This window comes from Orcinus orca, chromosome 1 (assembly GCF_937001465.1).
Source record: "Orcinus orca chromosome 1, mOrcOrc1.1, whole genome shotgun sequence".
Taxonomy (NCBI): domain Eukaryota; kingdom Metazoa; phylum Chordata; class Mammalia; order Artiodactyla; family Delphinidae; genus Orcinus; species Orcinus orca.
In genome coordinates, this window is record NC_064559.1 from 98,216,544 (window position 1) to 98,244,263 (window position 27,720).

A 27,720-nucleotide genomic window follows, 5' to 3' on the forward strand; every position below is an offset into this window, starting at 1 on the left:
TTCCCACTAGCTATCTACCTTACATTTGGTAGTGTATATATGTCCATGCCTCTCTCTCGCTTTGTCACAGCTTACCCTTCCCCCTCCCCATATCCTCAAGTCCATTCTCTAGTAGGTCTGTGTCTTTATTCCTGTCTTACCCCTAGGTTCTTCATGACATTTTTTTTTCTTAAATTCCATATATATGTGTTAGCATACGGTATTTGTCTTTCTCTTTCTGACTTACTTCACTCTGTATGACAGACTCTAGGTCTATCCACCTCATTACAAATAGCTCAGTTTCATTTCTTTTTATGGCTGAGTAATATTCCATTGTATATATGTGCCACATCTTCTTTATCCATTCATCCGATGATGGACACTTAGGTTGTTTCCATCTCCGGGCTCTTGTAAATAGAGCTGCAATGAACATTTTGGTACATGACTCTTTTTGAATTATGGTTTTCTCAGGGTATATGCCCAGTAGTGGGATTGCTGGGTCATATGGTAGTTCTATTTGTAGTTTTTTAAGGAACCTCCATACTGGAACAGATATTTTAATCTGAAGAAATTGTGAAGGCACACACATGAGCACAGGAAAAGGTGTTAAACAGCACAGTATATGCAGAAACATACCCTTATGCTCTGAGTTTAGAGGGTTCCACATTTCTCATTGAGTTTTATGCCTTGGCCCTGAAACTTTAAACCAGTCAAACTCGTCCCCACACAGGCTTTCCCAAGTCAATAAACAAAGCTGTGGCACACTTTTCCTGTTTTTGGCAATTTCTTAGGGGTCTTTGGTCTGGTCCCCAACATTGCTCCCTCTTCCCTCCAGCTTTGCACATCACTGACCATTTGTTTCTTTCTTTTTTAAAGTTTTTATTTTATATTGAACTATAGTTGATTTACAATGTTGTGTTAGTTTCAAAGTGATTCAGTTATACATAAACATATATCTATTCTTTTTCAAATTCTTCTCCCATTTAGGTTATTACAAGACCGTTTGTTTCTTTTCTCAGTCTTCCTCTTCGGACTGGATACCTGGACTTGGAAGTCATTACTGAATAGCCTCTTCCCAGGTCCTTAATATCTTAGCTTCTACACATTCTTATGCCTAGATACTCAAAGATTCAAGAAATGTTGAAAATTAAGATGTCTTATTCCCCTCTAATCCACAATCAGAATTAAATACAGGCTTCAAGTGTGGAGAACTGGTAGCCACAGGTGCTCAAGGAAGAAATGGAAGAGATTATAAATATCCTGATTTCGGGTGAGGGGGGGAACAATATTGCAAGCGCCAGGGTTAGTGATAATGGTGAACTGACCCCAAATGCCCAGAAGATAATTTGCATATGCCTGTTTCCTGTATTTCACTTATAAATGTTGCCTAGGTTGTAATTTCCCATGATTTTATTTTTCAGCTGTTTCATGCTCACTTATTGGTACACTGTGAACGTTTAAATATTCAAGCTAGTATTTTATGGATAGCTTGACCCTGAAAATCATCCTGTGTAACAACTGTCAGACATTACACATAACCTGGGTGACAGCCCATCGGTCCCCGCCTTACTGACTCTTGTACATAGCGTGACGATAGAGACTGCTGTGAGACAAAAGGATGTGCTGATTAGATATGGTCGAGGAGACATCTTTATCAAAGATGACAGACATGCCGTCTGAATTTCAGCAGAACCACTGCCTGATGAGATGTTCATCAAAGTCAGAAACTGCCTTTGGGAAACTTCCTTTGAGCTACCTGTGTTCTTGAAGAAGGAGCTGATATACTAATATGCATTATCTTCACATTTTGGAAATAGAACCAAACTATAAACAGGATTATATTTAATTTCCTTGGCCTCCAGAGCTGAGGAAATAGAGATTGGCCATCAGAAGGCTCTTGTTCCTTCTTCTATCTCTGTAAATGTGTGCTTTCAATTGTGTGACTTCTGATCCCGACTTCCTCAAACCTCTGACAAGCCACTGCCTCCTGATTCTAAGGTGAATTCTTTTTTCGATGAGAGAGCACCTCCAGTTCCAGTCCCCTGACCCGGTCCTCATGCTGCTGAGGCGCTTGCTGTTGATCTGTGGTGAGTAGGACAACTCAGGAAAGGGTATGGGATTCCATTCCCTGGCGCCCGGCTTCCTGAAGAGCATTGGAACTTCTCAGGACTAAGTTTCTGCCAGGCAATGGTCAGGCATGCTCAGATCTTTACTTCCCACTGAGGGCTTAGAGTTGGGCAGAAAGTCATAGACACTGGAAAGCCAGATTTTGGAAGAAAACTATCCTTTTAGTTTTTATCTCATGGGAAGTGTTCTCTTTCTTTCCACTTTTGATTCTGACTTTGTTCTTGGTGGCTTCGATAGCCACAAAGATAATTCAAACAACAAATTGGCCTCTCAGTTCCTTGCCCTTCTTATAATCAACATGATTTTCCTATATCTTTCCTTGACTTCCCCATTTCTACCATCAAACCCTAGAACTTATCATTACCAACGACGGTCCCACTTCCAAAATATTTGACTTCAGCATCCACCTCCCTACCCGACTACATTGTATTTCCAGCTCACTTTCTCTAATGCTCCATATTCAACATGCCTTCCCCTCCCCAGGCTTAGGTTTCCACTGTCAAATTACTACACTCCATGTCCTCACTTCTCACAGTACTTAGATTCTGTAGTTTATCACAATACTCCCCTTGGATATACCTTCATCCCTTTTCCCCATAGCACTTTCCTGACTAACACACTTTTCTGCATGCTTCACACCTGTGCCTAAGCAGCTGAATGTGACTCTAAGCAAAAGGTACAATCCTGCTGACGTATCTTTCTTTAAATGTAGGACCACCAATCTCGGGTGCCGTGCAATCCTCCTATTCTTTCAGAGTCAATGCTCTTCCATTCTTTTTTTTTTTTTTAGCGGTACGCGGGCCTCTCACTGCTGTGGCCTCTCCCGTTGCGGAGCACAGGCTCCGGACGCGCAGGCTCAGTGGCCATGGCTCACGGGCCCAGCCGCTCCGCGGCATGTGGGATCTTCCCGGACCGGGGCACGAACCCGTGTCCCCTGCATCGGTAGGCGGACTCCCAACCACTGCGCCACCAGGGAAGCCCTGCTCTTCCATTCTTGATGACCACTTCCTCATACCCACTCCTTTCTCCTCAAACTTTTCTCTTCTTACTCTTAGTTTATAACGTGAGAAAAATAAAAGCAATCGAAAGAAATTTCCTCATCTTTATACGGCTGTATTTATCAACCTGTCCACCTCTGCATTTACATACTCTGCCTTTTCTCTCCCTATTATGGATATATTTTCCCTCATCCGAATTGAAGACAGGACTCTCCACTTGTGCACTGGGTCCCAGACTCCCTTGCTCCATCATCAAAATATTTCTCCATCCTGGATTATTCCTATAAGTATACAAATATGCCATAATATCTTCTATCTTAAAATAATAGAAATGTGACCTCCGTTTGCTTCACCATTCTGCACATCCTTTTATAGTTTTCAGTGAGTCATTATCTTTACTTGATCTCCTCCCATCCTTTCTTTTTAAAATTCATTTTTAATTTACATTACAGTAAGATACACTTTTTTGATGCAATGTCTATGATTTTTGACAAAGATTTAGCGTCATATGACTACCACCACGATCAAAATACAGATTTCCATCACTTCAAAAATTCCTTCATGCCCTCAATCCCTTTAGAGTCAACTCCTCCCTCATTCCTAACCCCTGGAAACTGCTAAACTGTTTTAGGTCCTTATTGTTCTTCCTAATCCTTTATTGAATCCACTTCAATCAATCTTTGTCCTCACCACTCCACTGAAACTGCTCTTGTTAATATCATCAACCACCTCTAGGTTGCCTCACCCAGGATTCAATTTTTATTTCTCATTTTATTCAGCATCTCAGGGGTATTTGACGTAAGTTGATCATTCCCTCTCCTGGAAATACTTTTCCACTTGGCTTCTAAATACTGTATTCTGCTGGTATTCTTTCTAACTTAATACCTGCTGCTTTACTGACCTTGAAATGTTTGAGTTTCTCAAGATTGGTACGTAGACTTCTCTTCTCCATCCATACTCATTCCCTAAGTTATACACTTTAGTCACTTTAAGTTTAAACAGCTTAAAATCAAGCTTATTTATCCAACTTCGATCCCACCTTTGAACACCTTTCATATATTCAACTGCCATTCAACTGTCTAATATGCATTTTAAACTCAATATGTCCTAACAGATCCTTTGATCTTCCACATGAATCACCATCACCATAGGACTTAACCTATTTCTCCCCACCACTTCTCCATTTTTGTAAACGTCACCAGCATTCTTCTGGTTGCTATGGCCAAAAATCTAGGAGTTATATTTAATTCCTCTCTGTCTTTGACACTTTATATCCAATCCATAAGTAATTCCTATTGATTCTACTTCTGAATATACTGAGATCTGTCCCCTTCACAGCACCAATACTGCCTAGCCTGACCCACCATCCTCACTCTTCCAGACTAAACTCCCACTAATGTTCTCCCTGCTACTCTTGCATGTCTGTCCTTTCTACAGTGGAAGAATGATTCTACAAATGCAAATTAAGTCAGAACTGTCCATCGCTCTCCATTACATCATGAACAAAATCCAAAGCTATTACCAAGCCCACAAAGCCTTCTGTGACTGGCCCCTGCTTACTTCTCACATACCAGTATCAACCACTGTTCCCCTCACCTAGTCAGTTCCCAGTGTACCTGCCTTCTCATTCTTCCTTGGACAAGCTCATTCCTTCTCAAGGTCTTTGCATTTGCTGTTTCTCTGCCAGGAATGTTATTTCCCAAATATTCAGAAGGCCTGTTCTCTAATTTCATTCATGTTTCTACTCAATTGACATATATCTAAATAGTCAAGACCATCCCAAGATATTCTGTAACTTATTTTTCTACTGTATTTTTCTTAGAGCACTGACCATTCTCTAAACTCATGTTACATATATATTTTTTTGATTGGCTCTCTCCCACTATAATGTAAATTCCTTGACAGAAAAGATTGTCATTCATGTTCATTCCTGCAAACTAAGTGTGATGTACAATGCCTGGCATATAGTAGGCACTCAAAATTATTTGTGGTATGGATGCAAAAATAAAATGTGATTTTCATGCTAACCCTCATTGATTCCCTTCTCCTTCCTGAGGAACTGATTATTCAAATAAACATTTAATATAAACAGTAGGCATCTCAGACTGAACTGACCTAAAATAGATAATAATAGTGAGATAATATTTATTAAATGCTAGATAAATTTCAGGCATTCTTCTAAGCATTTTGTGGATATCAATTCATTTAATCTTCACAAAACTATGTGAGGTAGGTCTATTATTATCTCCATTTTACAGAAAACTAAAGCACAGAGAGGTAAAGCATTTTTCCCTGAGTCACACAGCTTGTAAGAGGAAGAGCCAGGATTCAAGTCTATGTCATCTGGCTACAAAGGCTGCGTTTTCCCCAGGATTTTCTGTTCTTGACCATTATGCCATAATATTATGGTCAAATCCTTGGGATAAGAGAGAATCTTTGGAGAAATCTGAAGTCCTTCTCTGGACCTAAGCCTCCTCTGCCTTGAAGTTGTTAAATAAAGGGGCATCATGTCTTGAGCATAAGCCTGTCCACTCTCCTTGCCTGACTGCTGTTACCATGAGTCAGCAAGTCTAGAGCTGGATCATCAGACTTTTGAGAGAGGGAATGAGGATGATGGGCTTGAGGAAGGGAGCGGCTAAGTAGTTATACAACAAAGGCACCATCTCATAACCACAGTGAAAGAAGTTATTGGAAATTACAATCATAAAACAGAACTCTGTGTCATTTTGTAGGCAGGTGATTGATGTGGAATGTGGGGAAAGGAACAGAGAGCAAGGAGGAAGGAAGCAGGGTAGGGAAGGGGGAGAAAATAAGAAGATAGGAGGGGAAAAGAGAAAAAGAGAGGGAAAGAGAGAAAAAAGAGAGGAAGGGCACAAAAGAAGGACGGTGCGTTGTTGGGAAAGCCTTCGTGGGAGTTAAACTTTGGGTATGTTTGGGATTTGCTGCCCTGTACTGATCTCTGCTAAATTCTCTCCCAGCTCCACTCTGTGAAGCAACTGGTGAGTTGCACTTCCTTTTCTTCTTCAAGGTCTGCAGGTATCTTGTCACTTGAGCCAGTGCAGGAGGCCTGTGGATAGCTGTTTGATATCCAGTGTACAGATGACAGCAGCCCCCTTGGGCCCAGGGTGCTTGTGTTCACAGCAGTCTCTGCACGTGACATGTACATGCTCAGCTGATGGAGCAGGTCTTGCTCTGGCCTTCTCAAGACCACAATCTTTTTTTTTCTGGGACGTCCCAGCTTAGGGAGGGTAATGCTATTTGCACAAGGAAGTCAGGGGGTGCTGAAGGTTGATGTTATAGAAAAATCTCTGCCCTCTGGCAGAAGGGCTCCAAGACCCCTGTGTAGTCCCAGCTGGGTACTCCACCAGAAGTGTTGGAAAAAATGCCAAAGTCACGTCTCCACGGAGAACAACATTACAGTCAATGCGTGGGCCAAGTACAAACTGTAGACTGCTGCCTTCTTCCTGTTTTCGGCCTTGCTCTGCAGCCACAACTGTTACCCCAGTGCGTTTTCTCTCTTAGATTCTGGTTTATGCAAACTTACTTCATTAGTTTGCTCCTGATTCAGTCTTACTTGTACCGGATGAGGAGAGGAGGAAATTTTCCCCCAGAAGAAATCTTCCACTGAAGTATGTTTAAATCTAATATATATGAGGACTGCTGTCTTGTGCTTAAAATAATAAGCACAGGGTTAAAAGAGATTATCCTGCTACTTCAACACAGGCTGCATGTGCAACTAGGAACACAGGGTTTGGAATTCCTATGACAAGAGATACTCAGAACTAACTCAGGCTTCTGGTTTCCTCACCTGATGTTTGTCCAAGTCTAACTCATGCCTTATGTGAATTCCATGATACCTTGTGCTTGGCTCTGCTTTTACTCTGTAAATGTGCCTGACCAGTCATAGCCTAAGCAAAAGTCCAAAGCCACATCCAGGATGAAGAAACAAAGCTTCTGCCACCAGGAATTTGCCAGGTAGTCTCTATGCCTGAGAATTTTCTGAAACAAGCTCCAAGATGCAAGACTGAGCTCTGGACCCATGCAAACTGCCCTGTCCAGTGTCCTATTCCATCTCCACCCCAGACCCATTCAAAAGAGTGGGTTACAGGTGCCTAGATGCCTCTTTTATTCACTTTTTCTGCTATGCACCCAAAGCGGTGCTGCTTCTCAGTCCTCTGGGGACTACCGTTTTCCAAGGAGAGAAAGTGATTAATGCACAGGGTATTCCAGGCCTCAGCACAGGGCAAACATTTTGGTACCACAGTTGAACTGAATTTTTTAAAGTCCTAGGGTAAAGCATTCCAGTTGGAAGGCTTGGAGATTATAGATACTGGACTAGGAATCACCCCTCAGTGATCTAGAACACTTAGCATTTTCATCTGATGAGGAGACAAAGAGGCTTTTCTTAGGAATACTCTTAAAACTTCCGAAAGAACAGAGGCTCTGAGGGTTGGATAAGCAAATGTCCTGAGAGCAAACGCAGTCAGGACTTTCGATGTTTCATGGGCTGCTGCAACTGGGAAAGATAAGGAGATGAGATGAAAGCAGAACACAACTTTACTCATCTTTAATTCATCCGGAAAAGAACCCCTATGGCCAAAAAGGGATACATGCTTCCTATAGGGGTTTGTATAGAGGTCCCAGATCAAGGGATCTGGGCCATGTGGATGTATGGATGCAGGGTATTTCTAGGCAAATGCATGCCTCTTCCTTCCATTAGGAATAGCAATAAAAGGGGCAGGAGAGAAACAGTACGGAACAAATAGAGTTCCTCTGAGTATTTCCCAGACTGATTCTCCATGTCTCATATTCTATCTCTGAAAGAGATAGCGTGGGTCTGAGACATCAGGGCAATGGGAACAGAAGAAAATGACCAATATGGCTTATAACAAGGATGAATGAAACATATTTTCCTAAAACTTCAAGCTTCACCATCTCCAATGCCAACTCTAGTGACAGTCATCAGTATCCCTGCATTGTCTCCAAAAGTGTTTTCAGTCCATGGATAGAAACTTCAAAGAGTATTAACCAAGTCAAAGGTAAGGGTTGCCTTGTAGAAGGAAGTGATGCTGCACAGGGGCAGGAGGTGCTGGGGGTGAGCAGTTGAAAGCCCATGTGCCATGTCGAGGCAGGGTGGTAATGTGAGAAGTGGTCTGCATGTCCAATGAGCTGGACCTTTGAGGCTTGCTGAGAGCAAATGCTGAGAACACAAAGTGCCACGTATCAGGATCTCTGAACCCCATTGCCCTAGAATATGTGTTTAACTCTTCCCTCTAGAGCTCTTCCTGATACTCAGCCCCTCTCGGCCCATAGAGGGGAATTCAATGACCCTGGCCTTTGAGACCCAGCCCCTCCACAGAAGTTAGATGTTCAGCTCCAGTTCCACTTCTACAAAGCTGGCAGACCCCTAGGGCTGGACTGGGACAGCATCCCAGAGCTCTGGATTCCTGCTGTGTGGAGGGAAGACTCAGGGTCCTACTGGTGTCAAGCAAAGGCAACACCACTCGGAGTCAAAAGGAGCTGCAGAGTCCAGATCCAAGTACACGGTGAGTTCCGGTGAGGGCCTCTGCTGGGGTGGGCTGAGAAGGGCAGAGGTACGAAGCTGGTCTTCCCTGACTGTTGTGTTCTGCTCCTGCATGCATGGATGCTGTTTGAGACATGTACCTGAGCTTCTTTTTATCAGAGTTCTTAAGGGGTCTTCCCTTATCCTTGCTATTCGCATTCAAGCAAACAAAAGAATTTTTAGGAAGCCCTTACCATGTGTCATCACTGTGCTGGAGGGTGTGGAGGAAATAGCTGCATAATATATTGTCCCTGACTATGAGAAGCTGATGCCTAACTGGCATCCTAAACAACTAGGGTGAAATGTGTGGTGGTGTCATAAAGGTCGACTATTAATAGAAACTACAAAGAAGGGAGAAATCTGACTGAGGCAGTAAGAGGAGGCCTTGAGGAAAAGGCTATGGGGGAAGGGTTTATGGAAGAGAAGCTGAGGTCTGATTTTGACAGATAAAAAGGAATGAGGGTGTTTTGTGATTCTGAACCGTGTTATTCCATATAACATGGTTGACGTTTCTGACATCCTCTCCCACTCTCAGACAAAGATGTAGCCATGATACCATAAAGCAATTGCTAATACATTCTGAAAGCTGGGCTTTCCCAGACTTCCTCAAAACTCAATTCCATGAACCTAGACCACTACAAAAATCCTCTGGACAGTTCATATGCCATAGGCCCTGTTCTAGTGATTCACACATGTTGTTTTTACTTTTTTTTTTTTAATTTAATTTAATTTTATTTTTTATACAGCAGGTTCTTATTAGTTATCTATTTTATACACATCAGTGTATACATGTCAATCCCAATCTCCCAGTTCATCCCACCCACCCACACTGCCCACCGCTTTCCCCCCTTGGTGTCCATAAGTTTGTTCTGTACATCTGTGTCTCAATTTCTGCCTAGAAAACTGGTTCATCTCTACCATTTTTCTAGGTTCCACATATATGCATTAATATACGATATTTGTTTTTCTCTTTCTGACTTGTTTCACTCTGTATGATACTCTCTAGGTCCATCCATGTCTCTACAAGTGAACCAATTTCGTTCCTTTTTATTCCACTGTATATATGTACCACATCTTCTTTATCTACTAGTCTGTGAATGGGCATTTAGGTTGTTTCCATGACCTGGCTATTGTAAATAGTGCTGCAATGAATATAGGGGTGCATGTGTCTTTTTGAATTATGGTTTTCTCTGGGTATATGCCCAGTAGTGAGATTGCTGGGTCATATGGTAATTCTATTTTTAGTTTTTTAAGGAACCTCCATAGTGTTCTGCATAGTGGCTGTAGCAATTTACATTCCCACCAACAGTGCAAGAGGGTTCCCTTTTCTCCACACCCTTTCCAGCATTTGTTGTCTGTAGATTTTCTGATGATGCCCATTCTAACCAGTGTGAGGTGATACCTCATTGTAGTTTTGATTTGCATTTCTCTAATAATTAGTGATGTTGAGCAGATTTTCCCTCTTAGCCATGCCTTCTTTGGAGAAATGTCTACTTAGGTCTTCTGCCCATTTTTTTGATTAGGTTGGTTGTTTTTTAAAATTGAGCTGTGTGAGCTGTTTATATATTTTGGAGATTAATCCTCTTCCATCGATTCATTTGCAAATATTTTCTCCCATTCTGAGGGTTGTCTTTTTGTCTTGTTTACAGTTTCCTTTGCTGTGCAAAAGCTTTTAAGTTTCATTAGGTGCCATTTGTTTATTTTTGTTTTTATTTCCATTACTCTAGGAGGTGGGTCAAAAAAGATCTTGCTGTGATTTATGTCAAAGAGTGTTTTTCTTATGTTTTCCTCTAAGAGTTTTAGTCTCTGGTCTTATATTAAGGTCTTTAATCCTTTTAAGTTTATTTTTGTGTATGGTGTTACAAATTTTAAGATATTTTTTCTAGTTCTGTAAAAAATGCCATTGGTAATTTGATAGGGATTGCATTGAATCTGTAGATTGCTTTGGGTAGTATAGTCATTTTCACAATATTGATTCTTCCAATACAAGAATGTGGTATACCTCTCCATCTGTTTGTGTCATCTTTGATTTCTTTCATCAGTGTCTTATAGTTTTCTGAGTACAGGGTTTTTACCTCCTTGGATAGGTTTATTCCTAGGTATTCTATTCTTTTTGTTGCAATGGTGAATGGGATTGTTTCCTTAATTTTTCTTTCTGGTCTTTCATTGTTAGCGTATAGGAATGCAAGAGATTTCTGTGCATTAATTTTGTATCCTGCAACTTTACCAAATTCATTCATTAGCTCTAGTAGTATTCTGGTGGCATCTTTAGGAGTCTCTATGTATAGTATCATGTCATCTGCAAACAGTGACAGTTTTACATCTTCTTTTCCAATTTGTATTCCTTTTATTTCTTTTGCTTCTCTGATTGCCGTTGAATAATAGTGGTGAGAGTGGACATCCTTGTCTTGTTCCTGATCTTAGAGGAAATGCTTTCAGTTTTTCACTGTTGAGAATGATGTTTGTTGTGGGTTTGTCGTATATGCCTTTTATTATGTTGAGGTAGGTCCCCTGTATGCCCACTTTCTGGAGAGCTTTTATCATATATAGGTGTTGAATTTTGTCAAAAGCTTTTTCTTCATCCATTGAGATGATCATATGGATTGTCTCCTTCAATTTGTTAATATGGTGTGTCACACTGAATGATTTGCATATATTGAAGAATCCTTGCATCTCTGGGAAAAGTCCCACTTGATCATGGTGTATGATCCTTTTAATGTGTTGTTGGATTCTGTTTGCTTGTATTTTGTTGAGCATTTTTGCATCTATATTCATTAGTGATATTGGTCTGTAATTTTCTTTTTTGGTAGTATCTTTGGTTTTGGTATCAGGGTCAGGGTGGCCTTGTAGAATGAATTTGGGAGTGTTCCTTGCTCTGCAATTTTTTGGTAAGAGTTTGAGAAATGTGAGTATTAGCTCTTCTCTAAATGCTTGATAAAATTCACCTGTGAAGCCATCTGGTCCTGGACTTTTGTTTGTTGGAAGATTTTTAATTACAGTTTCTTTTTTTTTTTTTTTTAACATCTATTTATTTATTTTAAACATCTTTATTGAGGTATAATTGCTTTACAATGTTGTGTTAGTTTCTGCTGTATAACAAAGTGAGTCAGCTATACGTATACATATGTCCCCATATCCCCTCCCTCTTACGTCTCCCTCCCACCCTCCCTATCCCACCCCTCTAGGTGGTCACAAAGCACGGAGCTGATCTCCCTGTGCTATGCGGCTGCTTCCCACTAGCTATCTATTTTGGTAGTGTATATATAAGTCTATGCCACTCTCTCACTTCGTCCCAGCTTACCCTTCCCCCTCCCCGTGTCCTCAAGTCCATTCTCTACGTCTGCATCTTTATTCCTATCCTGCCCCTAGGTTCATCAGAACCAGTTTTTTGTTTTTTTTTAGATTCCATATATACATGTTAGCATATGGTATTTGTTTTACTCTTTCTGACTTACTCCACTCTATCTGACAGACTCTAGGTCCATCCACCTCACTACAAATAACTCAATTTCGTTTCTCTTTATGGCTGCGGAATCCTTTTAACCAGTGTACATTATGGGCAAACATTGTAGCTAAAGCAACATGCTGTGATACATTGTCCTGAGCATTTCTTTTTTTATTTTTTTTTATTTATTTTTTATTTTTTTATTTTTTTATTTTTTTAAATTTTTTTTTTAAAAAAGAATATTCATTTATTTTTAATGACTTATTAGAACAAATACCTATAGATATCATTATATATATGATATATAAATTAATTATACAATATATCATGTATTAATTATTAAAACATACTCTGGTAAATATTATATATTCAATATGAAACAGGAGGAAAGGGGGCAGGGCACAACCTTTAAAAGAATTACATAGCCCGAGGACACAACATAAACTGATTAGAACAAAATAGGTCCAAGATGGCGGACGAGTCTACTTCCACTAGACCTTGAGCCTCAGTATACACTCATTGTAACACATCAGCAAGCTAAGCGACACACCCACAGGTGCCACGACAGTTCCAAGGATGACCATAAAGGTCAAAAAGTGGGCAGTGGCTCAATTCCTAGAAATCCCCACCCCTTCCCCAAAATAGCTGGAATACTCCTCCCACTCATCAGCGTATGAAATTACTCACCCCTATAAAACTAACAACCCCATACCCTGGTGCTGCCCTCGCCTTCTTTTTTATTTTTTTTATTTTTTTTTATAGGTATACCTGGATTTAATTCTCACTTCTACCGCTTGGTAGCTGGATAGCCTTAGGCAAGTTTCATACCTCCCTGAAATTCACTTAATTCAGTCTGTAAAATGGCATAATAACTTATTATAGCATCCTTTTAGGAATTTTAAATCAGTTCTTGAAATAAAAGTACACAATATATAGACAAGTATGGATTCCTCAATAGATGTTTGACCTTTCATTTCTCCAGTATCCCACCCGCATCAAATAAAGAAAAATACTTTTTAAAATTTACGAATATTTCATTGTTGTAAAGTTAAAGCCATAAAAATAATCAAATGGCCTACTATCATACCGTTAGAAGAAAAAAAAAAAAGGTGTTCATGAGAGTTCCATATTAGAATACAAGTTTTCCTTAGGCACCTGTTTATGTATGCTATTCTGCTCTTTACAATAAATAATTAAATTTAAAAGACTTAATTCCTCACTTTTAAGACCTTATTAGTTTACAAATTACATATTGACCTATGCTAAATTTTATACTGACCCATGCTAATGAATTCAGTACAGAAAACAAAAAACACTGCACTCAAGCAAACTACATATATATATATATATATATATATATATATATAACTTATATGAGAATTGCTACTCCAGCTTTCTTTTGGTTTCCATTTGCATGAAATACCTTTTTCCATCCCCTTACTTTCAGTCTGTATGTGTCTCTAGGTCTGAAGTGGGTCTCTTGTAGACAGCAAATATATGGGTCTTGTTTTTGTATCCATTCAGCCAATCTGTGTCTTTTGGTGGGAGCATTTAGTCCATTTACATTTAAGGTAATTATCGATGTGTGTGTTCCCATTCCCATTTTCTTAATTGTTTGGGGTTTGTTATTGTAGGTCTTTTCCTTCTTTTGTGTTTCTTGCCTAGAGAAGTTCCTTTAGCAGTTGTTGTAGAGCTGGTTTGGTGGTGCTGAACTCTCTCAGCTTTTGCTTGTCTGTAAAGGTTTTAATTTCTCCATCAAATCTGAATGAGATCCTTGCTGGGTAGAGTAATCTTGGTTGCAGGTTTTTCTCCTTCAACACTTTCAATATGTCCTGCCACTCCCTTCTGGCTTGCAGAGTTTCTGCTGAAAGATCAGCTGTTAACCTTATGGGGATTCCCTTGTGTGTTATTTGTTGTTTTTCCCTTGCTGCTTTTAATATGTTTTCTTTGTATTTAATTTTTGACAGTTTGATTAATATGTGTCTTGGCGTATTTCTCCTTGGATTTATCCTGTATGGGACTCTCTGTGCTTCCTGGACTTGATTAACTATTTCCTTTCCCATATTAGGGAAGTTTTCAACTATAATCTCTTCAAATATTTTCTCAGTCCCTTTCTTTTTCTCTTCTTCTTCTGGAACCCCTATAATTCGAATGTTGGTGCGTTTAATGTTGTCCCAGAGGTCTCTGAGACTGTCCTCAGTTCTTTTCATTCTTTTTTCTTTTTCTGCTCTGCAGTAGTTATTTCCACTATTTTATCTTCCAGGTCACTTATCCGTTCTTCTGCCTTAGTTATTCTGCTATTGATCCCATCTAGAGTACTTTTAATTTCATTTATTGTGTTGTTCATCGTTGCCTGTTTCATCTTTAGTTCTTCTAGGTCCTTGTTAACTGATTCTTGCATTTTGTCCATTCTATTGTCCATTCTATCTCCAAGATTTCGGATCAACCTTACTATCATTATTCTGAATTCTTTTTCCAGTAGACTGCCTATTTCCTCTTCATTTGTTAGGTCTTGTGGGTTTTTATCTTGCTCCTTCATCTGCTGTGTGTTTTTCTGTCTTTTCATTTTGCTTATCTTACTGTGTTTGTGGTCTCCTTTTTTGCAGGCTGAAGGTTCGTAGTTCCTGTTGTTTTTTGTGTCTGTCCCCAGTGGCTAAGGTTGGTTCAGTGGGTTGTGTCGGCTTCCTGGTGGAGGGTACTAGTGCCTGTGTTCTGGTGGATGAGGCTGGATCTTGTCTTTCTGGTGGGCAGGTCCACGTCTGGTGGTGTGTTTTGGGGTGTCTGTAGACTTATTATGATTTTGGGCAGCCTCTCTGCTAATGGGTGGGGTTGTGTTCCTGTCTTGCTAGTTGTTTGGCATAGGATGTCCAGCACTGTAGCTTGCTGGTCGTTGAGTGAAGCTGGGTGCTGGCCTTGAGATGGAGATCTCTCAGAGATTTTTGCTGTTTGATATTATGTGCAGCTGGGAGGCCTCTTGTGGACCAGTGTCCTGAAGTTGGCTCTCCCACCTCAGAGGCACAGCACTGACTCCTGGCTGCAGCACCAAGAGCCTTTCATCCACAGGGCTCCTTAATTTGGGATGATTCGTTGACTATTCAGGTATTCCACAGATGCAGGGTATATCAAGTTGATTGTGGAGCTTTAATCCGCTGCTTCTGAGGCTGCTGGGAGAGATTTCCCTTTCTCTTCTTTGTTCTCACAGCTCCCAGGGGCTCAGCTTTGGATTTGGCCCCGCCTGTGCGTGTAGGTCGCCGGAGGGCGTCTGTTCTTTGCTCAGACAGGACGGGGTTAAAGGAGCCGCTGATTCGGAGGCTCTGGCTCACTCAGGCCGGGGGGTAGGGAGGGTCACGGAGTGTGGGGTGGGCCTGCAGCGGCAGAGGCCGGCGTGACATTGCAGCCTGAGGCGCGCCGTGCGATCTCCCGGGCGAGTTGTCCCTGGATCCCGGGACCCTGGCAGTGGCGGGCTGCACAGGCTCCCCGGAAGGGCGTGTGGCTAGTGACCTGTGTTCGCACACAGGCCTCCTGGTGGCGGCAGCAGCGGCCTTAGCGTCTCATGTCTGTCTCTGGGCTCCGCACTTTTAGCCGCGGCTCGCGCCCGTCCCTGGAGCTCTCTCAAGCAGCGTTCTTAATCCCCTCTCCTCGTGCACCAGGAAACAAAGAGGGACGTAAAAGTCTCTTGCCTCTTCGGCAGGTCCAGACTTTTCCCCGGACTCTCTCCCGGCTAGCCGCGGTGCACTAACGCCCTGCAGGCTGTGTTCACGCCGCCAACCTCAGTCCTCTCCCAGCGCTCCGACAAAAGCCGGAGCCTCAGCTCCCAGTCCCGCCCGCCCCGGCGGGCGAGCAGAAAAGCCTCTCGGCTGGTGAGTTCCGGTCGGCCCGATCCTCTGCGCTGGAATCTGTCCGCTTTGCCCTCCGCACCCCTGTTGCTGTGCTCTCCTCCGCGGCTCCCAAGCTCCCCCACTCCGCCTCCCGAAGTCTCCACCCGCGAAGGGGCTTCCTAGTGTGTGGACACTTTTCCTCCTTCACAGCTCTCTCCCGCTGGTGCAGGACCCGTCCCTATCCTTTTGTCTCTGTTTAGTTTTTTCTTTTGCCCTAACCAGGTACGTGGGGGGTTCCTTGCCTTTTGGGAGGTCTGAGGTCTTCTGCCAGCGTTCAGTAGGTGCTCCGTAGGAGTTGTTCCACGCGTAGATGTATTTCTGGTGTATCTGTGGGGAGGAAGGTGATCTCCGCGTCTTACTCTTCCGCCATCTTCCCGGAAGTCCTAATTACAGTTTCAATTTCATTACTTTTGATTGGCATGTTCATATTTTCTATTTCTTCCTGGTTCAGTCTTGGAAGGTTATACCTTTCTAAGAATTTGTCCATTTCTCCCAGGTTGTCCATTTTATTGGCATAGAGTTGCTTGTAGTAGTCTCTTATGATCCTTTGTATTTCTGTGGTGTCCACTGTAACTTCTTTTTCATTTCTAATCATTGATTATTAGAAATTATTTCATTTCTAATCTAATTCTTATTGGCTAAATTTTATCACTTTTGTTTATCAAAAAACAGCTTTTAGTTTTATTGATCTTTGTTTCTATTTCATTTATTTCTGCTCTGATCTTTAAAATTTTATGATTTCTTTCCTTCTACTAACTTTGGGTTTTGTTTCTTCTTCTTTCTCCAGTTACTTTAGGTGTAAGTTTAGATTGTTTATTTGAGATTTTTCTTGTTTCTTGAGGTAGGATTGTACTGCTATAAACTTCACTCTTAGAACTGCTTTTGCTGTATCCCCTAGGTTTTGGATCATCTTGTTTTTGTTGTCATTTGTCTCTAGGTATTTTTTTATTTCCTCTTTGATTTCTTCAGTGATCTTGGTTATTTAGTAATATATTGTTTAGCCTCCATGTGTTTGTGTTTTTTACGTTTTCTTTCCCTGTAATTTATTTCTAATCTCAAAGTACTGTGGTTGGAAAAGATGCTTGACATGATTTCAATTTTCTTAAATTTACTGAGGCTTGATTTGTGACCCAAGATGTGAACTATCCTGGAGAATGTTCCACGTGCACTTGAGAAGAAAGTGTAATCTGCTGTTTTGGGGTGGAATGTCCTATAAATATCAATTAAATCTATCTGGTCTATTGTGTCATTTAAAGCTTGTGTTTCCTCATTAATTTTCATCTGGATGATCTGTCCACTGGTATAAGTGAGGTATTAAAGTCCCCCACTATTATTGTGTTACTGTCTATTTCCTCTTTTATAGCTGTTAGCAGTTGCCTTATGTATTGAGGTGCTCCTATGTTGGGTGCATATATATTTATAATTGTTATATCTTCTTCTTGGATTGATCCTTTGATCATTATGTGGTGTCCTTCCTTTCTCTTGTAACATTATTTTAAAGTCTATTTTATCTGATATGAGTATTGCTACTCCAGCTTTCTTTTGATTTCCATTTGCATGGAATACCTTTATCCATCCCCTCACTTTCAGTCTGTATGTGTGCCTAGGTCTGAAGTGGGTCTCTTGTAGACAGCATATATATGGGTCTTGTTTTTGTATCCATTCAGCAAGCCTGTGTCTTTTGGTTGGAGCATTTAATCCATTTACATTTAAGGTAATTATCGACATGTATATTCCTATTACCATTTTCTTAATTGTTTTGGGTTTGATTTTGTAGGTCCTTTTCTTCTCTTGTGTTTCCCACTTAGAGAAGTTCCTTTAGCATTTGTTGTAGAGCTGGTTTGGTGGTGCTGAATTCTCTTAAGTCTTTCTTGTCTGTAAAGTTTTTGATTTCTCCATCAAATCTGAATGAGATCCTTGCTGAATGAGTAATCTTGGTTGTAGGTTCTTCCCTTTCATCACTTTAAATATATCATGCCATTCCCTTCTGGCTTATAGAGTTTCTGCTGAGAAATCAGCAGTTAACCTTATGGGAGTTCCCTTGTATGTTATTTGTCATTTTTCCCTTGTTGCTTTTAATAATTTTTCTTTGTCTTTAATTTTTGTCAGTGTGATTACTATGTGTCTCAGCATGTTTCTCCTTGGGTTTATCCTGCCTGGGACTCTCTGCACTTCTTGGACATGGGTGGCTATTTCCTTTCCCATGTTAGGGGAGTTTTCACCTATAATCTCTTCAAATATTTTCTCTCTCTCTTCTTCTTCTGGGACCCTTATAATGTGAATTTTCGTGCATTAAATGTTGTCGAGAGGTCTCTTAGGCTGTCTTCATTTCTTTTCATTCCTTTTTCTTTATTCTGTTCCGTGGCAGTGAATTCCACCATTCTGCCTTCCAGGTCATTTATCCGTTCTTCTGCCTCAGTTATCCTGCTATTGATTCCTTCTAGTGTGTTTTTCATTTCAGTTATTGTATTGTTCATCTCTGTTTGTTTGTTCTTTAATTATTCTAGGTCTTTGTTAAACATTTCTTGCATCTTCTTGCTCTTTGCCTCCATTCTTTTTCCAAGGTCCTGGATCATCTTCACTATCATTATTCTGAATTCTTTTTCTGGAAGGTTGCTTATCTCCACTTCATTTAGTTGTTTTTCTGGGGTTTTACCTTGTTCCTTCATCTGGTACATAGCCCTCTGCCTTTTCATTTTGTCTGTCTTCTGTGAATGTGGTTTTTTGTCCACAAGGTGTAGGATTGTAGTTCTTCTTGCTTCTGCTGTCTGCTGGATGAGACTATCTAAGAGGTTCGTGCAAGCTCCCTGATGGGAGGGACTGGTGGTCGGTAAAGCTGGGTGTTGCTCTGGTGGGCAGAGCTCAGTAAAATTTTAATCCACTTGTCTGATGATTGGTGGGGCTGAGTTCCCTCCCCATTGGTTGTTTGGCCTGAGGCAACCCAGCACTGGAGGCTACAGGCTATTTGGTGAGGCTAATGGTGGACTCTGGTAGGGCTCATGCCAAGGAGTACTTCCCAGACCTTCTGCTGCCAGTGTCCTTGTCCCCACAGTGAGCCACAGCCACCCCCTGCCTCTGCAAGATACCTTCCAACACTAGCATATAGGTCTGGTTCAGTCTTCTATGGGGTCACTGCTCCTTCTCCCAGGTCCTGATGAGCACACTACTTTGTGTGTGCCCTCCAAGAGTAGAGTCTCTTTTCCCCCCAGTCTTGTCAAAGTCCTGCAATCAAATCCCACTAGTCTTGAAAGTCTGATTCTCTGGGAATTCCTCCTCCTGTTGCCAGAACCCCAGGTTGGGAAGCCTGATGTGGAGCTCAGAACCTTTACTCTGGTGGGTGGGCTTCTGTGGTATAATTGTTCTCCAGTTTGTGAGTCACCCACCCAGCCTAATGGGATTTGATTTTATTGTGATTACGCCCCTCTTACCATCTCATTGTGGCTTCTCCTTTGTCTTTGGATGTGGGGTATTTTTTTTAGTGAGTTCCAGTGTCTTCCTGTCAATGATTGTTCAGCAGTTAGTTGTGATCCCAGTACTCTTGCAAGAGGGAGTGAGTGTATGTCCTTCTACTCCGTCATCTTGAACCAATCTGACCCACATGTTGTTTAATTGAAGCATCACAACTGTAGGAGATAACTGTCATTATCTTCTCCATTTTCCAGATGGGAAATTGAGTCTTAGAGAAGTTAAGTAAGTTGATCAAGCATGCACAAGAAGAGTTGGAACCAACATTCAAACCCAGGCAGTGTGATTTGTAACCTAGACTTGTAAAAATTAAACTATTGTGCCTTGAAAAATGGGAGTTTGAGAGATCAGGGTTCTGGGTATCACACTGTCCTAGGCAGGTAGAAGACACTGTAGCCTCCATGGGAATATTATGGTGTCTTTCTTACCTTACCACCATCAACCCAACCAATGCCAATTCCAAATCAGCAGGACCCCCTTTGCCCACTAGCTCCCTGCCCCACCTTTAAACAATATAAGCTGTTGACTTCACCGGAGGCCTTTACTTTCAGGACTGTCGCACATACCCTGTCCCTTAAACCCTCCCTACTCAGGGCCTTCCTGTGTCATCTTGTGTTCATGTAGGACTCCCCATCAGTAATGTGAGCTTGGAGATACAACCTCCAGGTGGATACATGATGGAGGGAGAAAAGCTGGTTCTTGTCTGCTTGGTCACTGGGGGCACAGGAGATATCACCTTCTTCTGGTACGAAGGGGCCCTGGGTTTAAACCTGGAAATGAAGACTGACGGTGACGTTTGGGATCTCTGTGGTGAAGGAGAGTGACTCTGAGCAATATTACTGTGCGGCTGACAATGGCTATGGCCCCAGGCTCAGTGAGCTGGTGAGCATCACTGTCAGAAGTAAGTTCCACTGCCTTTCTGCTCAGCCAGCTTGTTCCCCTGGGGCACTCTGAGGAAGTTAACTGGCGCTGAGCCTCTGTGGGAAGGGATTGTGAGTCTGTCATCAACAGAGGCCCCCTCTGACAGTCTACTGTCTCTCTCAGTTCCAGTGTCTCACCCTGTCCTCACCCTCAGGGCTCCTGGGGCCCAGGCTGTGTTGGGGGATGTGGTGGAGCTTCACTGCAAGGTCTGGAGAGGCTCTCCCCCAATCCTGTACCAGTTTTATCATGAGGATGTCGCCCTGGGGAGCAGCTCAGCTCCCTCTGGAGGAGGAGTGACTTTCAACCTCTCTCTGACTGCAGAACATTATGGAAACTACTACTGTGAGGCCAACAATGGCCTGGTGGCCCAGCGCAGTGAGGTGGTACCACTCAATATCATAGGTATAGCTCATGCTGTGGAACTACTTCGGTCAATGTCTCTTTCTCAGCATTCTGGGAGAGTTTTGCTGACCCCACAAAGTTTCTGGTGGTGTGCTACCCAAGATGAGGCTTCTATGGGTAGTCCTGTCCTGGGAGATATATCCGAGGGGGCATGGGGGACACCAAAACTGGTGCCTCTCTTCTCTCAACAATGTGATAAGCTGCAAGTCCCTAGGTGCATAAGTAAGTCCTGACTCCCCAACTCCCCCAGGAAGAGCAGACCTTTCCTCAACCCACACTCAAGATATCTGCTCTCCAAACCCAAGCCCTTCTCCTTGGCAGCTCATGTATAGGTCTCTCCCTTCAGTGCCTACGGAGGACAGAAAAGAAGTTCTTACTTCAGGAGTCATAGAGGTGCTGCTTGGCATCTCTGGTCCCACCACTATGGCCCTATTATTTTGCTGCTGGCTCAAGAGAAAAATAGGTTTGTATTTATAGAGACTGGTATTTTGTTACTGTGACCTTTGTTTTCACTGAGATAAGGCAAGATTTGTGACATATATACTAATAAGGATGAATATATCCCATTAGCCACCTTGCCTATAGATCTGCTCATAGCCATCCCCACTGCCCCAGCACATGGAATGGCACCTCTTAAAGTAGTAAAAGTTTTTAGTAAAGCCCTTCATCCCCACATATTATCAATTGAGGTTAAACTGATACCTTGTACTTCTGTGGTTTAATTTTTATACAAAAATGTAACTACTTAAAATAACTAATCAACCACTTAGAAGAGAAATACAGTTAGCAGTTCCAGCTATATTGACAATCTCCCAGGTAAAGTCATTGCACTAATTCTTATTTGCCTTAGAATATTGTCACATGGTTTTTCTTCTCCCTGAAATATTTACCCACACATCCAGACATATGCTTTTTGCTGAGTGTTTCTCACTTTTCAGCTTAAATGTCATTTTCTCCAAGAGGCTTCACCTGACCACACAGCTTACAGTTCTCTTCTATTATTCTTCCTCAGAGTACCAATAACTTCACACGTTAATACAATTGATTATTACCTATTTATTTGTATGTTTAATCTTGGTTTCCTGTTCTCCATTGAGCAAGTTGGAGATGGGGTAAGAGAGGACAATGTGAGATTCTTACTTAAATTCCAAGCTTTTTGGGCATCTTTGGAGACGTCACCCCAACTATACTGTGTCTATGGAAGTGCCTTCTGTCATGATAGGATTAGGTCGTATGGTTCTAAAACCAAAACCAAAAAATGTTATAGGTGTGTGGGTACAGAGCCTTGGGCTCAAGTCCAATTCTGGTATTAACTGTCTTTGGGAAGCTCGCTTAACTATTCTGGACCTAAATCTCTTCACCTGCAATATGAAGGATCTGGCCAAATAATTGCCAGGATGTCCTCTGAGCACACAGTGACATCTTGCAATGGGCATCCTGGAACAAGGCACATTCCCTGCACAGGGGCTGTATGAAAGCACTGAGAAAGAGAGTTCCCTCATTGACATGTATGTTCATTTGTTTGACTTGCAGGAAGTCGTTCAGCCAGGGATCCACTCAGGTGAGACCTCTGCTATCTCTGTGTGCACAGTTAATGTAGAAAAATCTATTTCAAACAATTTTTTGAATTGTTCTCTCTCATGAGCTTTTTTCCATATTTTGTCATATGCAAAACTGCTACTCCAGTGTTCTTCCACTGGTAACTTCATTTGCTATTCCTCTTCTTTTATATATTAACTAATTAATTTAAATCCTTTCATCATTTTTCCTAATTTGTCTCCCTCACTAAATCTACAGAATAAGACAGTTCTATTATATTGACCAGTTTCGTGCATTTATTCAGTCAACCAGTATCTGAGAGTCTGTAAGTCATTTTGTTGAGTGCTAGAAAGCATGAAAATATGGAGAGATCTTGAGAGTTTTAAGTATCCTAGAGTAGTTAAGATATACACACATTTCCATAATGCAGGCCAGAGAATAAGTAATAAACATACTGAAAAATTGTTGATCAAGTTCCTTAGAAGAGGAAAAGATTTTTTAAAATTTATTTTTGATTTTATTTTATTGAAGTATAGTTGATTTACAATGTCATGTTAGTTTCAGGTGTACAGCACAATGATTTAGTTATATATTCTTTTTCAGATTCTTTTCCCTTATAGGTTATTACAAAATACTGAGTATTGTTCCCTGTGCTATGTGATAGGTCTTTGTTGGTTAGAAAAGGAAAAGATTTTTAAAATACTTCCATCGGGGGATATCAGTGTTTAGTTGATACATTTTATACTGTTATTATTTTTGCCAACAAAAACCATATTTTTTTCCAAATCAGAATAGCACTTTTTCAGTGATGCACATGCAAGAGCATTTTCTTCTTTCCCTTCCTCAAGCTGCTTGTTCTGCTTAGCAACCGGTTTCCATCTGGAGTGAATCAATAATTTTTCATTCAATATTTACCGAGCACTTATGATGTGAATGGCACTATTCTGGGTGTGGGCAATACCACAGTAAGCTGTCAAATAAGAACCGTACACTTGTGGAATATATACTCCAGGGATACTCTGCAATGCCCTGCTCAGCGCAAGTATAGGGCTTGTATCAGACAGCTGTGCTGATTTCTGATTTCCCCATAAATTAGCATTCTATTCAGGACACTTTGTAACATGCTTCTCTCCTTCAGTGTTTTACTCATAATCCCAGATAGTTGTGTCTGGGACATCTAGGATGCTATCCCAGATAGATAGCATGTGTTTCTGTGTTTGCAGGAGCCTTCCCAGCCCTGTACCCCAAGAATCCACCTACCTCAACTCACAAGCCCCAGAGCAACTACACCCTAACTATGAAAATGGTGAGGCTTCCCAAATGACCTGGGCCAAAGTAGGCAGACCAAGCTGGGGAAGAAGCAATAAGGTGATGTCTATTAACCAAATCTGACCCTGCTGTGTCCCAGCTACCTCTACAAATAAATGACTCATCTATCTTCATGGCTGTGATAGGTGGTAGGTATGGAGTGAGTTAAATGGCAGGAAGAAGGGACTGTGTCATGTCACGATGCCTCCTTTTTTCTCTTTCAGTGAATGTTGTAAGTGGGGATGAGGTTTATTCTTTGGTGTACTGTGTGCAGCAGGAACAGCAACCGGCAACAGGTGAGACATGAGGAAGTGAATTTGTCTCTGACTTTTGTCTTTCCTGGAACCGGGAGGATTATCAGTGACTGTGTATGGCAACATGGCTCTGTTCTTTGGTGCTGCTGCTTCTGCTCTTGGAGCTGACTATGAGCATTGCTGTGCCTTATATGAAGATTGGCCTTTGGTCTGGAAGCTGTCTTGAGTAGATGCCAGTGCTGATGCTAACTTGGCCTCTTGTATATCTCACTCCCCAGTCAGATGGCAGCATTGGAGACGGTACCTCTATGTACTCCCTGTAGCACCCCAATACAGCTGCCTAGTTGTGGCTGTTGTCCCATCCCGTACCTGGTAGGCACAGAAATGCTGAGAGGTACAAATGCCAGGAGAGGCTGGCGGACCCTCACTCCCCCTAGGTACTAGTTTTCCTCTGTACAGTAAGGAGTCATATTTGTGATAGGCAGAAAAGTGAGATAGAAAATATTAATGGAAGTAAGTCCATGGGAAATAGACAGGAGAGAAAGAAGCCTTTAACACTAATTTAATGAAGGACTTTAAATGGAATCTCACATATGTTTGTCTCCACAGAAGAACCCCCTGGGATGCATACTGGGGATAAGGTGAGTTAGAATCCCTGTTCTTTCCTCCATGCTCTTTCTCTCTTTCTTCTGGGGACAGGTGCTCAAATTTTTAAAATTATGGCCACTTAGGAAAAACAAGATATCTCATGGTCTATCTCCTACCTTATCTCCTCACACCACAGGGATAAAAATATTTGATTATAACAGTAAAGTGTCATTGTACAAGTTAATTTTAGAGGCTCACGTATACTTTTTTTAGCAATGGACATATGGAAGGTTCGTAGCTAAACTGTAGTGCATGCTTAGTCTAAAAATTCTATAGATTTGAAAATCTTTATCCTGAAATACTGTTGAACCATACATACATCATTTTGTGTTTAACCAAACAACGTGTCAAAAACTAAGTTAATATTGAATAAAGCTAACCTAAGTGATTTTTGTCATTAAAAAATCAGTAATTTCTGCCTTGATCAATTCAAGATTTCACTGATGATACAAAAATGCTTTTGGGGCTTCCCTGGTGGCGCAGGGGTTGGGAGTCCGCCTGCCGATGCGGGGGACACAGGTTCATGCCCCGGTCTGGGAGGATCCCGCATGCCGCGGAGCGGCTGGGCCCATGAGCCATGGCCGCTGAGCCTGCGCGTCCGGAGCCTGTGCTCCGCAATGGGAGAGGCCACAACAGTGAGAGGCCCGCGTACCGCAAAAAAAAAAAAAAAAAGGCTTTCAGAAAATTACATAAATTCCAACTCTGCACGTGTGCAAATAGAGGAGGTGCTTTGTATTTGAGTCTAGTATGGTGTGGCAGGCAAATATCTCAGGACAGAGTTCAAGTCCTTGATAAACTCCAGTAACAGGCTAAATTTAGTTTATGAATACAAAATTATGACATCCTTGAAAAATTATAGTCCATGGAACAGCCTAACAATGACTCATAAAAATGAGAGAAGGCTTTGTATGGGTCAGTTTGCAGCTCATCAGGAGCGTCTCAGTAGCCCAACAGTGGGACGCAGGCCCTTTGAAAATGGTGGCCTAGGGCCACAGTCTTCCAAGAGGCTCCAAATTTTGTCTTGAGTGGTGCTCCATGATAGGGTGCATCCAGGCTGACTGGAAGAGGACTGGGGAAGAGGACCTGTGGGAAACATGTTCGACTTGTCTTCCCTGCTCAGGTTCTATCCATGTATCTTTCTTTTAGAACTCCTCAGCCATCTATTCTAGGCTGAAGAAGGCGGATCTTACAGATGTGGACTATGAAGATGCTATGTAAAGTTATAGAAGATTCTGCTCTTGGGAAACCATGCATGACCCTATACCTCCGAACTAATATGTCCTTCAGAGATCCTGTGAGAATCAGCGTTCCAGTACACCTCATCCAGGTGCTTACCTCCATGAGATTATTCCTGCATCTACCGTGAAGTGAAGTTGGCTCAAGCTTTGAAGAGATCACCCAGGAGAACCAACATGAACTCAGGAGTGGGAAGAACTTTGTTACTAGAACCGGATTCCTACTGGTTCTTTCAGGTACAGGTCAAACTCTGCTCTGAGTTCTTTTTACAAGAGGAAACAGGACAGGAATAAAAGAACTTGAGGTCATGGGGTAGAGGGACAATGAAGCTTAGAAAGCATGAACCCAAAGTTAGTGATTTTGTGGGACTGCTCCATACAGAAAGCTGTGTCCATAATTTTTTGTCCAAGTGCTTTCTCTGCTTAGACAGTACAGAGTTCCAGCCCTGCCCCTTATGTTAATCATCCTGTTTCTACATAAAATATGTGACTCAGTGAATTTGTTATCAAACTAAAATGAAAGCAAAGTTACATAAAATACCATTGCAGTTATACTAAATTTTAATGACATATTTTGTATGTCAGGCCAATCTAGGTGCCAATCTAGACGTCCCCATATTTATAAGGAGATATAATCTCAGTAGGTTTCACTACATCCAAAGTTCTGTATTTGTTGCAACCTCTGAAAGCTTTAGGAATATGTTTTCTTCCTTAATTCACAAACTTTTTGAAAACGTGATAATATGGTTTGAAGTCTGTATTTTAACTTTAAAACAATCATAAGCTAACACATAAATTAAAACATTTTAAAAGTATATAATATAAAAGTTAAAGTCTTCCCTATAAGTTACCACAAGTGGTACCCATTGTTAAAAGCTTAGCATTGTTAAAATCTTAGCTCTGCAGATATTTTTCTATTTTTCTGTAGAAACACTTCTACATACATGTGAATATATAGGTATTTAGAAGTATACCTATTTAATAAAATATCATGAAATATTTTAAAGTCTGTATATAGATTATTGTACTATTTTAAAAGCTGTGTAGTATCCTGTTATACGATAAATCATAATATATTTTTTCTTTTTTTTTCTTTTGCTAAAATATAAATAACATAAAATTTACCATTTTAACCATGTTTTTCTTTATTTTCCAGTTATTAAATTCTTTTTATTCATTTTTTTTCCTCATTTGTGTTTCTTCTATTTTTCTCTTTTTTTAATTGAGGTAACAGTTTATAACGTTATATAAATTTTATGTGTATAGTATAATTTGACTTCCATTTACACTACAGTGAGCTTAACACCAAAAGTTTAGTTTCAGTCGACTACCATATAGTTGGCTCCCTTTACCCACTTTGCTCTCCCCCACCTTCTTTTCCTCTGGTAACTGCTAATCTGTTCTTTGTATCTATGTGTTTGTTTTTGTCTTGCTTTTGTGAGTAATGTAAGATAGGAGTCCAGTTTCATTATTTTAATATGAATATCCAGTTTTCCCAACATCATTTATTGAAGAAACTATCCCTTCTCCACTGAATATTCTTGGCTCTCTTGTCAATTATTAATTGACCATATATGCCTAAGTTTATTTATGGGCTCTCAATTCTGTTTCATTTGTCTATGTGTCTGTTTTTATACCAATACCATACTGTTTTATTATGATAGCTTTGCAATATAGTTTGAAATCAGGAAGTGTGATGTCTCCAGCTTTGTTCTTCTTTCTCAATATTGCTTTGCTTATTTGGGGACTCTTGTAGCACCAAACAAATTTTAGAATTCTTTGTTATATTTCTGTGAAAAAATATCATTGGGATATTGATAAGGATTGCATTAAATGTATAGATGGCTTTGGGTAGTATGGACACTTTAACAATATTAATTCTTTCAATCCATGAACAAGAGATATCTTTCCATTTATTTGTGTCTTCTTCTATGTCTTACATCAAGGTCTTATAGTTT

General features: G+C 41.1%; 1 protein-coding gene across 1 annotated transcript; it reads left to right on the forward strand.

The window, feature by feature from the left end:
- Window positions 1–2,035: 2,035 nt before the first annotated feature.
- On the forward strand, window positions 2,036–23,746 carry LOC101271233 (Fc receptor-like protein 1). Its single transcript, XM_033414658.2, is given in 9 exon segments — window positions 2,036–2,066; window positions 6,083–6,103; window positions 8,382–8,458; window positions 8,461–8,650; window positions 20,080–20,239; window positions 20,241–20,356; window positions 20,500–20,778; window positions 22,312–22,339; window positions 23,541–23,746. Coding segments are annotated over 9 exon segments (1,071 nt in total). The 3' UTR covers window positions 23,710–23,746.
- The last annotated feature ends 3,974 nt before the right edge of the window (window positions 23,747–27,720 follow it).